Below are 14335 nucleotides of genomic sequence, written 5' to 3'. Positions count from 1 at the left end.
CTCCTTAGATAGGTAGCACCAGGAGAGGAGGAGGTAGCTGGTGGAAAAAGACCCAGTTCTCAGACCCAAGGCAAAGCAGAAGGGACAATCTCTTCTACCTCCTTCCTCTCACTTTCTCTATATTTGCCTAAAGGCTACCCCAGCTCATTTACCTGAAATCATCTAGAGAAATGCTTTGTTAGAAGAGTGGCATATGCACTTTCAGCTAGGGGGCTCTTCCATGGAAACCCATGGGAGGTCCCAGAAATCTTCCCTTCCCCTTTCTCCAGGAATTACTTGGAGACTGATAGTTCTCTAGGAATGGCAGGAATCTGCAAAGTAGCTGCACCTATTTTAGAATCTCTGGGTGTGGGACCTATACATCAGTACTTTTTTTCCATAAAGCTCCTTAAATGATTCTAATGTGCAGCCAGACCTTGAACCACTGAGAGTCTTGCTCTGTCTTCCTCCCTTTACAAGAAGTAGGCCTCCATCATATTCCTTAAGCTCTGTGAAACATAGACATATGCACATGTGTGCACACACACATGCATACAACACACACGTTATTTGCCTGCTAATTCTATTTCCCATAATTCCCAGGTAGAGACCATTGGAGATGCTTACATGGTGGCCTCAGGCCTCCCAAAGAGGAATGGCAGTAGGCATGCAGCTGAGATTGCAAACATGTCCCTAGATATCCTGAGCTCCGTCGGTACTTTCAAGATGAGACACATGCCAGAGGTCCCAGTCCGGATTCGAATAGGCCTGCATTCAGGTAATGGCCAGCTAAAGTAAGAAAAGACATTCCCATGTGCTTCAAGAGAAGGGTAGAAAGGTGGGGGAGGGTATTGCTTCCTTGATTACTGGCAGCTGGTTTACCCAGGTATCTAGCACTGCATAGTTTCTTTATGCCTACCCAAGTTTTACTCTCTTGCCAGCATCTGCACTACCCCAGTGGGCAGCAGTCCTTGTCCTAGGTCCCAAACCCTTTCAGTCTACCTTTCTTGTTAGAGCCAACATTTCCTATGTGCCACAAGGGAAGATTAGAAAAAGGGTAGTACACCCTGATTACTTTATGCCTAACACTGCCCTCAACTCACTTTTATGACATACTCCTCACTCTCTGAATGCCTTTTCTCCTTGTGATTTACTGGTTCTTTTAGGAATTCCTGCTTTCTAATTGTGGCTGCTCCCGCATTTTCTGCAGTGTTCTGAGTTGTGGTCTCCTTGCTTTCTGAACATCTTGATTTCGGTTTTGCAACCCACTCCAACCTGGCTTTCAATTCCTACCATTGTCTGATAATCTCTTCCATCTCTTTCTGTTCCTTAAATGTTGATATTCCTTAAGGTTCAGTCTTTCATCCACTGTTTTTCTCTCCTCATGTACTCTTCTCTCATTCACATCTATGACTTAACTTCCACTTGTACACTGATGGCTTCCGGCTCCACACCTTCAGCACAAGTGTTCCCTCTTAAGCTTCAGTCTTGTCTTTCAAGCTTGCTGCTGAAATCTCCACCTGAATGTCCCACACAGACATTAGACTCAAATCCAAAACAGAATTGTTTTCTTCCCACATAAGCTTCCTCCTCTTCTGGTATTTATTCTCTATTTCAGTTGGTGGTACTATCATTCACCTAGTTATTCCAGTTAGCCTTGGGAGTGATCCTCCTTGACTCCTCCCTCACCCTGACTTTCACCATTCAACCATTTACCAAGTCTTGGGCAGTTTACCTTTTATTTTTATGTGTGTGTGTGTGTGTGTGTGTATTAAAAAAATTTTATTTAATTTATTTTTAAATTTACATCCAAGTTAGTTAGCATATAGTGCAACAATGGTTTCAGGAGTAGATTCCTCAATGCCTCTTACCCATCCCCCCTCCCACAACCCCTCCAGTAACCCTCTGTTTGTTCTCCATATTTAAGAGTCTCTTATGTTTTGTCCCCCTCCCTGTTTTTATATTATTTTTGTTTCCCTTCCCTTATGTTCATCTGTTTTGTCTCTTAAAGTCCTCATATGAGTGAAGTCATATGATATTTGTCTTTCTCTGACTGATTAAGGTTAGCATGATACCCTCTAGTTCCATCCATGTAGTTGCAAATGGCAAGGTTTCATCCTTTTTGATTGCCGAGTAATACTCCATTGTAAATATATGCCACATCTTCTTTATCCATTCATCCACTGATGGACATTAGGGCTGTTTCCATAATTTGGTTATTGTAATTAGTGCTGCTATAAACATTGGGGTGCATGTGCCCCTTCAAAACAGCATACCTGTATCCCTTGGATAAATACCTAGTAGTGCAATTTACCTTTTAAATATTTCTTGAATCTGTCTTGTCTCTACTCAACTCTCACTGCTCAAGTCTAGGCCACAAGCATCTCTTATCTGGGTCACTGCAGTAACATTTCCTTGCTTGTACTCTTGCTTCTTTCTATCCATCCTTCTCGTAGTCATCAGCATAATCTGTGTTGACTTGTCTCACCTTCCATTAGACTATTCGTTTCTTTAAAAAATTTTTTTACATTAATCTCTACACCCAATATGGGGCCTGAACTCATGACCCTGAGATCACATGCTCTACTGATGTAGCCAACCAGGTGCCCCTATGCTATAAGCTTTTTGATCGCAGGAACCATATCTTACTCATGTTTGCATCCTGAATGCTTAGCATACAGCAAGTGTTCAGTATTTTTCTTTTGAAGAAAAGCCCTCATCTCTCATCTGTGCTTCAGTTTCATATCTCCAACCCTCCTTAGCACATCTCTTCTTAGATGATTCACCATTATTTTGAATTCAACATATCTAAAGCTTTAAGTCATCTTTTTTTATTTAAAAAAAAATTTTTTTACTGTTTTATTTATTTTTGAGAGAGAGAGTGCAAGTGGGGGAAGGGCAGAGGGAGAGGGAGACATAGAATCCGAAGCAGGCTCCAGGCTCCGAGCTGACAGCACAGAGCCTGACATGGAGCTCAAACTCATGAACCACGAGATCATGACCTGAGTCAAAGTTGACGCTTAACCGACTGAGCCACCCAGGTGCCCCTGAAGTTGTCTTTTTCCACAAACCATAAGCCCATGCCAATTTCCTCATGGTTGTCAGACAGCCAGCAAGTCTGTTGATTCTCCTTTCATAACGTCTCTCTTTTATCTCCCCTTTCTGCCTTCCCATCATCTCCTCCTTTCCAGTACTCACAACCTTTTGCTTGCATTACAGCAATAGCCACCTAACAGGTTTTCATGATTTTTCCCCTTTCAGTGCATTCTGTACACTGATCTGAGAAGAAAAAAGAAAAATCATTTTCATCATGTAATACTCTGCTCAAAATTTTCTAGTGGTTCAAGTTCCTCCATCTTGAACAACCCAATATTCAATCTTGTCTCCAGTTTTTCCCTACTCCCTGAACTAGGCAGATTGCTTTCTCAAAGAACTTCCCAAAATTCCATGCTCAATCCAAACCACAGACCAGTGATTCATGTCCCTTTTTTCCTATTCAAATCCTACTACCCATCAAGAGCTAAATAAAATCCTACCTTCTCCATTAGACCCTTCTTGACTGAACCATGTCCCCCAAAGCATCCCCCCTCCCATTTTCTTTTTTTTCAATATATGAAATTTATTGTCGAATTGGTTTCCATACAACACCCAGTGCTCATCCCGAAACCCCCTCCCATTTTCTAAACTATTATAGTATTTTTGCCTGTACCATTTATCTTACCTCAACCATACATTGTTTTGGGTTGTTGCTTAATTCCTTCCTGTTCAGTAGCTTCGTCTCTTCAATTAGATATAAACTCCTAAAGAACAGAGACCATGTGTTGCATTTATTTTTTTATTCCCCTTGGTGCCTAGCTCAGTGCTCAGTGAATGCATATGAATGGGTGAGAAATGAATTAAAATGAAAGATGTAAGTTTTGTAGTTCTTATTGATTTTTATCCTTATAAATTAAAGAAAGAACTCTTTGAAGCAAAAACAATTACTTTATTTAATTAAGGAAATAGCAAAAAGGTAATACTGAATAATTTTATTTTATTTTTAAGGTTTATTTATTTATTTATTTTGAAGGAGAGAGAGAGAGAGAGAGAGAATCCCAAGCAGACTCTGTGCTGTCAGCACTGAGCCCAACACAGGGCTTGATCTCACAAACCATGAGATCATGACATGAGCCAAAACCAAGAGTTGTTCACCCAACAACTCAGGCACCCAGACACCCCTATACTGAACAATTTTAAATAGAAACAGAGCATAGGCCAGAAAAGTAAGTGTGGAGAACTTTTTAGATACTCCTGAATTAGGTTTTCAGTATGGTGGCTGGGCTTTTTTTCACGTAATGTTCACTATCTGAACACCTATCATGGGCATATTGAGAAGTAAAAATAAAAACATTCTAAGGACAAATAGAAAATATTCTTGGATTATCTATATATACTGCTTGTCTATGCCCCTAATACAAATGATTGAAAGTCAATTCTACTTCTTTTTAGATTTTCCAATTGTCTTAACAATAATTCTCTTGGGAAATAAGCCCCATGAGATCCCTCCTTCTAATCCTAAGACATATGAAAGGGTTACATTTTTTCATTGTAACAAACATGCTTGGATCCTGAGTCCCTGCCCAGGCCTTTCTGGCTTGGGTTTTATGCTTTTTTTGTCCCTGTTGACAGATACAAGCACCTTGGGTGTAACTGTTATTTGGAACAAGAGTGTAAATCAGAAAGGTAGTCATGTTTGCATCATTATAAATGTTCTTTCTTGTAAGGCAAAGGGTTTAGTACTCATTATAGCACTTCCTTCAGATTCCCAGAGCTATTTGGCAGCAACTTTGTTCTTTTATGCAGCAACATTCCTTCCCTTGGCGGTGTTCCTCTGTTAACACTGGATGTATACCTGTTGACTGTAACCCCAACCAACTGCTACTCTACAGGGCCCGTTGTTGCAGGAGTGGTGGGTCTCACCATGCCCAGATACTGCCTGTTTGGAGACACTGTGAACACAGCTTCTCGGATGGAATCAACAGGGTTACGTGAGTACCTAAGTGATGGGATCAGATTGGAAAAGTGATTATTCTTTGAGAGGGGGAAGGAAAACAGGGTACTTGGGATTTTAATTTTTTTTTAAATAAAACATAATTTGAGAAGATTAAGGAGATTCTATACACATATTTCCTGGTCTCTAATTGCAAGCCAGTAGGGGGTGATGTTGGATTAAACATGTACCTTTCTTGTTCTAGAAATGAAGCTGTAGCTAAGTGACACTGAAATAGTCAATTTGCTCAAAGCAACTAAAAGTGTCCTTTGGGTAAAGAAAAAAAATTGGCCAGCCGGGTGGGTTTGGGGAAGTCATGTTGAAAAGAGAAATAAGGAAGGGACTGGGATTTTTAGTTTTTCAACTGGTTTGTGGAGACATACCCAGAGTAAGCTGTCTCCTACACTGCCGTTATTTGCTGCTTTAGTCCTCTTTCTGAACTAGTCAGGATCCCAGGAGTTCTGATTTTATCAAATAGCACCCCCCCTTGAATTGAGCTAGCAATAATCCCTCAACCTAAGGAGCTTGGAAATCTGAAATAATTAATTCCAATTTGCCTATATATGAAACCTTTAGTTTCTATTAAAACAGGCATGGTATCAAAGATACCATTTCTTCCCCCCTTCTTTGGGAATAAAACTGTACAAACCATTATGCCATCTGTCTGTTGCTGGTGCCTCTTTATTGGTTATTTACTGCCACTACTAAGGCAATGTCAGAATCACAATGTGCTTTTAACTTTATCATGGTTGAGCAAAGCAATTTGTTTATGCTAATATAGGAAAAGTGTAGAAAACAATAATAGGTTCTATATACAGTTTACATAGATTTTATGTTTTAAAAACACTTAAGCTCTTAGCAACCCTGGCTCTGGCTGCTACTGGGCAAGACAAGCTCTTCTCAAACTCCAGCAGTATACACAAACTAGTCCCCGATGATATGGTGGCCTATATCACAGTGGGTGGTGCCCTGTCTGACCCCACTCCTCATCACTCATGTTCAGAAACAGGCTTGCACAATGGGTCCAGTCTTAGTCAATCTAGCCTGTGCGGCCATGATTAAGGAGGCAGCACGGAACTTAGAAGCTGTTGTCAGAATAAATTTTCTGGCATCTGGGAAAGTCTTCGAACTCCACAGACATGGCAGAAGCCACGGAAGTAGTCATCCAGGAAACACTGCATGCATATGACTTTGTTCCTGAAGTGCAACCCAAGATGAAGTGAAATTGATCATGGAACCGCAATGCAGATTTGGCATGGTATTCTGGACTGATGTAAGCTTGTAGAAGACTGAAGTCATATTCTGGTCTGCACCAGGGAAACTCCACTCATTACACATTGGAAATACAGAGCTGAGAGAAGAAATTGAATTTTCAGATTTAAGCAGCCCCTTGTCCAGTGATCAGCTAGAAAGAAGAAAATGGAGTGAATCATGCACAGCAGGTGTTTATTAAGCACTGACTATGCAAGGAAGACATTGTGAGGGATACAAAGAAACATACACATGTAGTCACAGCATTAAAGGAGTTGTGAAATATGGCAGTAAGCTCCACACCTGATTGAAGATTTATAAAGAGGTAGCCTCATGTTGGATATGAGATCAGGACATGTCATAGGTCTATTGAAAAATTAATTTCGTCAATGTCTCCTTTATGCCCAGTTGAATTAACTGGTTCTGGAATGGAAGTAACTAGTGACCCAGTCGTGGCATGATTCTCCTTGCCACACAACTGGATGCTTGTTGGAATGAGCTATCTCTCTCTTTTGACCTGGGTATTCCCCACTAGTAGGATTATGACTGACGACCAGATGCTAGTTGAATGGCACACATAGTGCTGGCTAGGGACACCCAGATGAACATGTGGCTTTTAGGGACCCTTTTTGAGCAGAGGTTTTGGGTGACCATGAGTTAGTGAGGAAGACACAAACAGTACTGAACTGTCAAAAGAAGGAAAGTTATTTTGAGTACACAAAGCAGAAATTTCTTGCAGTTCTTTCTAGCCATGCCTTCCGGCTTTGATTGCTCTCAGCTTCTGAATGAATTATTTTCTCAAGTGTGTGTGTGAATGTCTTGAACTTTTATTTAAGACCCAACTTGAACAAGGTTTTACTTCATAGGATAATAGTTTTCAGGAAAGTCAAGGATTCTACCTCAGTTTATAAATGATTGTTCGTCACCAAATAATTATACTTGGTTTCTACATAAAATTTTTAGTTGTAATTCTCCATGTAGAACACTCTTATCCCAGGTTGGACTCATTAATTGGAAAATAATACATTCGTGTGTATACACAGCTAGATGTATCCATCCAAAGGAAAGCTATAAATGCACAATTGCCACAGAATGTTGACAGAGGTCTTGGGACATTTTTAAGTGATGTTTTATTTTAAGTGCAGCAATACTGAAAGATAGTTGTATAGGTGTGTATGAAGAAAGACACCTTTTTGTCTCTTAAGTAGGATATGTAGTCCTTGGGAGCTCTGCTTTAGCAGCAGCCTGTGATAGAAGCTGCGGAAGCCGAACTTCCCTCTGAGGAGGTCACGTTTCATCTGGGAGCACAGTAGTGGCAGCTGGTTTCTCAATCATAACCCTCGAGTTAAATTAACACCTTTCTATTGCATGACCTTTCATCTCAGATAGTGTCCAGGAGGCTGATAGGTGCTACAGCTAACACCTTATTTGGGTCTGGTGAGGAAGGCCATCATTCCTTGTTCCTCCTCCCGTGAAACCCTAACTGAAGCTCTCTCTCAGGCACTTTTCTTAGGGTCTCATTCATTTAGAAGCAGGGGTATTTATTACATTAATATTTTTCTCATTGATTTTACCTGAAAGGATCCAGAGTCATTTCTGTCTTTCTTTTTACAGCTTATCGCATTCATGTCAGTCACAGCACCGTGACAATTCTTCAAGCTCTAAGTGAGGGCTATGAAGTGGAGCTTCGAGGAAGGACAGAGCTCAGGGTATAATGTCCTTTTGTTGTTTTTTTTTTTTAAATCAAACCACTTGGACACACCTGCTTCTGGAGAGGTCATGGTCTGCTGAAAGAGTTTACCTGGATGTCTGAGACTTAGAGCTATAATTTGGGTAGAATATCCAGCCCTATTTGCAGTTCCCAAGAGATTGTCCCTTTTTTCCTCGGTTTTCTTCTCTTTAAGTATGGCTACAATAATGGGGATTAAGACTCCTGAATTTTTCAGACTATGAGCTGTATCTTTCTCTCTTAAAGAATTGCCCTGAATTTGGTTTTTCAATGATCTGCACTATTATTTACATTTTCTAACTTCCATTTTGTTTATTCTTTGGCAGTTCTAGACATTGTTCAATAAGCTAAAGTTATTAGTGAGTTTGGGCTTTCTATTTGCCTTCTCAGTGGCCACCCTTTCTAATTTTTCATTCACACCATTAACCTTCCATTTACAGAGAGGCTTTATGTCTTTCCCCAAGGACCAGGAGGAATAAAGTCAGTTCCTATGAAAGACAAACATTTTGTAGCACATTTTCTCTCAGTTAGCACTATCAATTGATCTGGGATTCAGGATTAGAATAATTTCCCCCCTCCTTCCTCCCTTTCTTCCATCCACCTTCCCTCCCATTTTCCTTCCCTCCCTCCCTCCCATTTTCCTTCCCTCCCTCCCTCCATTTTCCTTCCTTCCTTCCTCTTTCTTTCTTTCTTTCTTTCTTTCTTTCTTTCCTTCTTTCTTTTCCATCCCATCTCCACTGGATTGTTTTCATCTTCCTCTGGATAACCCCAGAGCCCCTGGCTGCCCCATTTATCAGAGACTCTATATATCTGATCATCTAACTTCTTCATTTTGAGCCAAAGAACCAAGGCCCAGAGAGGTGAAGTAATTTGATCAGGGTCACACAGTCATTTGATGGCAGAATCAGGCCAAAACCCAGGAAGCCTGAATTCCCACTCAGTACCCTTTCTATGATACCATTGCACAGGAAAATTATTTTCTCAATGATTATATTTGGGCAAAGCCACACCCGGGTATTGAGTGATGCACAATTTGTTTCTGTCATTGGCATGCCTTCCTCAAATGGCAGTGATTTACATGTGAAAGGATTTCAGAAGTTAAAGGTTGGAAGACTTGATTCTAGTTGATCAATTCCTTTTCTGGCTAGTTCTAGTTTGTCTCCTCCAATAGATCCTAATATCTTCTAGCAGGTGGGATGGGTCATTTATGAGGGGACAGAGGTTCCTTTCCCACTTCTGCAGAGAACTCAGTGAGAGGATAGGAGTGGCAACATTACTTGAACAGTGAATCAAATCACCCAAGGCTTTTGTGATCCCTCTATATATTGTCATTTCTCAGTAGAGGAGGACAAAGGCAGCTTTATTTCCTGTGGCACTTTCCTCTCTGTATTGCTGGGCACAGATTCCCTCATTTAAAAGCTGAAGAGCTGAAGAGGTAACACTTGTGAAATGGAAAAGAAAAAATATGCCCCCACCTTTATGGTTTTTATTGTACCCCAAATTCCAATCAGAAGTAATTGCACCACTGGGTGTTTTGAGTACAAAAGCAAGACTACATCAAAAAGGCCCTTTCTAGCTTCACATTTTCCCTTAGCCCAGGGAATTTGGGAATGTACCACAGCAAGTTGGAAGAAGAGGCAGGGAGAGACTTCCCCTAAGGCCGTGTCAGGTCTTGCTTATTAAGGTAGTAGAGGCTTCCTGATTGACAGGGAGATACTAAGAGAGAAGAGAGAGGGCCCCAGGGGAAAGGAAGGAACAATGAGAAGAAAGAAGAGAATAGGAAGTAAGACCCAAAGAAGGAAGGGAGAAAATGGGAGCTCCTTTCTGCTTCTGTACCCCAGTCCCCCACCAGAGGCAGGTATTGGACATTACATAGTAGGGACTGGGGGACAGGAGATTCCTTGTCCCTTGGGGGCATGCAATATATCCCCAATAAGACCATATCACCAGCACACTTCACAAATTCTGAGCCAATATTTCCATCCCTCATTCAGTCTGTGTTGCTGGAAAGCAAGGATTGCTTTAGTACATGGGTCAGAAGGACCACATTTGATAGACCACCGGGTGTGATGGCAAAGATGATGGCTGAAAGCATCCTCTCCTTCCAGCTGGTTGAAGTTTGAAATTCTTACATCAGAGCCTTTTCTCTTGGGCTCAAGGATTGGATCAACAACACTCTTTTCCCATTCCATCTCCTTCATTGGAGTGATGACACTTTAAGTTGTTTCCCTTAGTAGAATCAAAGGTGTAGATTGGATTGGGTGAGAGAAGAAAACATAGTATAGTTGAGCAATTTGGTGGGTGGGGGTTACAAAGAAAGCCGTCAGAATGAGGAAACTGAGGTAGATTGGGGGAGGACTCATTTAGAGGTGACAAGCTCAGCCTCTCTGGGGAGTTGTCCCACTGCCCACTCCAACTCCCTCTTGTCCTGTACTGGCAATAAATCATGAGTGCTTAACTAGCCAATTCTGCAATATTTCTCTCCTAATGGCCTGGTGATATGTCATCTTATTACCTCTTTTCTTACATGAGTCCTGTTTCAGTTACCATTTTTCTGACAAGTTGGAAGCTTCTTGCTGAGACTTTGTATATATCTAGACTTATCAGATGTGTTTACTATGGCTTCTTAAGTAGATTTACATTCTAAAAAGACTTTCCCAAATGGTTGTTCTCAGCAAGTTTGTCCTTGCTGGAGGTGGACACCTATGACCTTGTCTCTGAATTCTGGGGCTAAATAGTATTTGATTCACAGACCCCTAAGCGGTAGTCTTGTTTTATTTGTGATTTCTTTTTTTTCCCCCAACCTCTTTCACCCTTACCCTCAACCCCTTACACACACATACACAAGTATACACATGTGTAAGCACATGCACACATATACGTACACACACACACACACCAGCCATCGAGCTAAGAAGTAATGAGATTGTATTGACATAGTCACAAAGGTCAGAAGGTCTGGGCTGTAATTCTTGTCCCATCAATGACTCAATGTGTGACATTGGACTTTATCTTCTCTGTGCTTTCATTTCTTCACATAGAGGCCTTTTTTTTGCGTGTGATTATGAGGAAGCTCATTAATCACAAGGTTTAAAATTCCTAATAGATGCTTTTTGGCCTCTAGACCTGTCCCTTGACTCCAGTGTGTTGGAAAAGCTCTATGGTATAGAAGGAAGAGCATTTAGAATTTGGAGTCTAAGACGTTAACTAGACTTACTGTGATGATCATTTTATAATATTGAATCATATTGTGCACCTGAAACTAATATAATGTTATGTGTCATTTATACCTCAATAAAAAATAGCTAAGTAACAGTAAAAAGAAAATAAATAAAACTTGGAGTCTAGTAAAATTGGTTTCAAGTTCTACCTATGTTTACTTATTGACAAGTCATTCAATTTCCACAAAACTTAGTGTCCTTATTTGCAGAATGAGGTTAATAATAAACCCACCTTCCAGAGTTTTTGTGAGAATTAAAAAAACACAGGAGATGCCACAGTGTCTTAAAGGTGTCAGGCCAAAAATAAGATGCTATTATTTAGGAGAGAGGGTCTCTGTGACTGCCTAGGGATTGATACCAAGTCAAAGGGTTTTCTTTAGGTTTTGGTTGTTGCATACTTGTCCCCCGTCCCCCACCTTTCTCTCTCTTCAGCAGAATTTTGGAAGTAGGGTGGGTAAACAGAGCTAGGATTCTAAGAATTTTCCTGGATGGGCTCCAAAACCTCAGAGAGCCCCTGGGGCTCCACTGCATACTCTTTCATTTGGAAGCTTGCCTGAGTCCATTCTCTTTTGCAAGCATTAGTTTTGGCATCCCAGTGTGTCGTAGGACTCACCCAAATATCTGGAAAATTCTGGCATCTACAAAGCTCCCTTGGGGATTGGCATGCTGTCCTGATAGCCTCTAGATCTCAAGAAAAACAGCCAAATATGCCTGGGGGTTGGTATCTTCAAGTTTGAGCTTTAAGAGCATGCTTTAGCTCAAAGAGGTCAAATGACACCTTGAGTATTCCAAGTGCTCAAGGGTTGAGTTTTTTAGTTAATTGAACAGTCTATTTACTGAGCAACTATTCTGTATGAGACACTGTACTAGGTACTGTGAGGAAGACAGCTTAGGAGGCAGAAGAGTTGGGCTTGTATTTAGAGCCCACAGCATGACCCGACAGTGTTTTTAACTACACTGTGAGCTCCTGAAGGACAGACCCATCTCTGTATTTCCAGACCTGGTACAGTAAGGGTGGAATAAATGTAAGAATGAGTGATATGAGTATATTTTAAAGTTGTTCACTTCTTCTGAAAACAGAGTGGCTCCAAACAGTCCAATTGTTTGAGGTTTAGGGTGAGTTGGTTGCCAACTAGTGAAGATTGGACTGTTGTGGTATTCTCTTCCTACTTTCCTATACTGATCTTGTTCAGAGCCTTGAACCAAATATCTTCAAAATGCTTTGAGATTCTCCCATTAAATATGCTTATTATTAGTATGGTTGTTGTCATTATTGTTAAGGAATGAATATATGTGATGTAAAATAGAGAACAATGGATTTGATATTTAAAGGGGGGGAGAAACTTAATTGGAATTTCTAAGTTAAACAATTTAGAACTGTGCCAAATGAGATCAGCCAAGAGTGAGACCATATTTCAGATTAATGAGTTGGAAACACATCCCATTACTTTTCTCAGTCTTAGTAAACACATTTTTTTTCTTATGGATTGGAGGCAATGAGAAAACAGACAAAAGAGAATTGAAAGGAAGAGAGTGAAACACAGAGAGGAGGGTTTATTGGAAAGAGGAGAGGGCAAAGCAGAGGCAGAAAATTTGGCTCCTCTGAGGTCGTCACATAGGCTCTCGGGTGATCAGCTGGAGTTTACACTCCCTTTCTCTTCTCAGACCCATGGTTCTTGACAACCAAGGAATTGGGCTGTAGATGGAAGCCTCCCTGGGGTCTCTCTCTACCTGTAAGAATGCCTTGGCAAGAAGAAAAGAACACTACAGAAATGTAGACTTCTCAAAGCAGCCAGGATGCCCTGGCCCTTAAAGTTGCACATCCTGCTTTCCATTTCTATTCCATTTTTGGGGTTTTGTGAGAGCCTTTGGATGGCGAGTACTTTGGGGAGGTAGACTCTGAATATACGTACTCTAGATATGAAAGACAACAGGATGCCTAATGCCAAAACATAATGGCAGAAGTGAGAAACAAAATCGTGAATTCAGCATTCAGAAGTTTGGTTACTATGAAGCCAAAGAGCCACACATCCCAAAGATGGAGCTATGTGGCAGTAGGTAGACAAAACATCTGGATGACAGCTTGTAGTGGTGTTCACTTTTCACCTGCATGCTCTGTCAGCTTATGGAGCATGCCTGAGCCTCAGGTATAAATAGCAAGGAAGCTGTGTAGGAAGGAAGATTCCAGGGAGTGGTGACAGGGGAAAGCAGAGGCAATTTCTGAGCCAAACTAAGTGCTTCTACCCCAATGACCATAAGGACATCTTTAGGAAAATCAGTTATAGTGTGTTTAAGATTTTGTGTATTTTCTATAATAAGGGCAAAGGCACAGAAGAGACCTTCTGGCTGGTTGGAAAAAAAGGCTTCACAAAACCTCTTCCTGTGCCCCCACCAGTGGGCAAAGATGGGTAAGTAGAGTTTTGGCTTAATTAGAGTCTTCCCAAGCTGTCTCTGCTTCACTCTCTTCACTATTTTTGTGTCTCTCCTGCCCCACAGGCAAGTAGGCCATGGCCTGCAACCAGTGGAGATTGCAGCCTTCCAAAGAAGAAAAGCAGAAAGGCAGCTGGTGAGAAACAAGCCATAAGGTAATGGCCAGCAGGAAAACAGAGCACGGGAGCTTGCCAGATTTTCAACGCTGGGGCTCCCTTTGGCATGGGTGCCAGTCTCAGCCTACACTCGGTTGGCAGAGTGTGATGGAGTTGGTGAATTTCCAAGCTCCACTGAGTTGAGCAAAAACCTAGTCAGGAGGCCTGTTGCAGAGCAAGCTGCATCTGAGGGAGGTCAGCTGCCTTGTTCCTGAGAGAGACCTTTGCCTCCCATACTGATAACACATTTGAATGTTAAACAAGGCTGGCCTCGTTATCCAATTAATCAGGCAGGTGCACCTGTCTGTTTCATTGTTGAGTACCTGGACCACATGATGGGCCACTTCAGGTCTTTGTGGATTCACATCTAAGCAACACAACAATATTATGATGATCTTATTTCCCCAGGATCCATTGGCGAGACCATCTTTGAGGGGAGGTTATGTCATTTCCTCTGGTGGCATGCTTGAGCGCTTCTGAGGTTGGAATTGCCAACCAAAATAAGACTGGTTACTCCTTGACTGCCTGGCTTGAATTCAGA

The 14335-nt window shown here is 41.4% G+C and overlaps 1 protein-coding gene across 1 annotated transcript in view; it reads left to right on the top strand.

Moving 5' to 3' along the window:
* GUCY2F (guanylate cyclase 2F, retinal) overlaps window positions 1-13857 on the top strand; it is a 93269-nt gene extending 79412 nt beyond the window's left edge. The window contains exons 14-18 of the mRNA XM_049644168.1: window positions 583-757; window positions 4908-5006; window positions 7874-7968; window positions 13529-13617; window positions 13706-13857. Of these exons, the coding sequence (XP_049500125.1) occupies window positions 583-757; window positions 4908-5006; window positions 7874-7968; window positions 13529-13617; window positions 13706-13793 (546 nt within the window). The 3' untranslated portion in view covers window positions 13794-13857. The remainder of the gene's footprint in view (window positions 1-582; window positions 758-4907; window positions 5007-7873; window positions 7969-13528; window positions 13618-13705) is intronic.
* The last annotated feature ends 478 nt before the right edge of the window (window positions 13858-14335 follow it).

The sequence above is a fragment of the Panthera uncia genome, chromosome X, assembly GCF_023721935.1.
Source record: "Panthera uncia isolate 11264 chromosome X, Puncia_PCG_1.0, whole genome shotgun sequence".
NCBI classification, from domain to species: Eukaryota; Metazoa; Chordata; class Mammalia; order Carnivora; family Felidae; genus Panthera; species Panthera uncia.
Note: the sequence above shows the minus strand (reverse complement) of the source record. Positions and strands in the feature narration are given on the sequence as shown.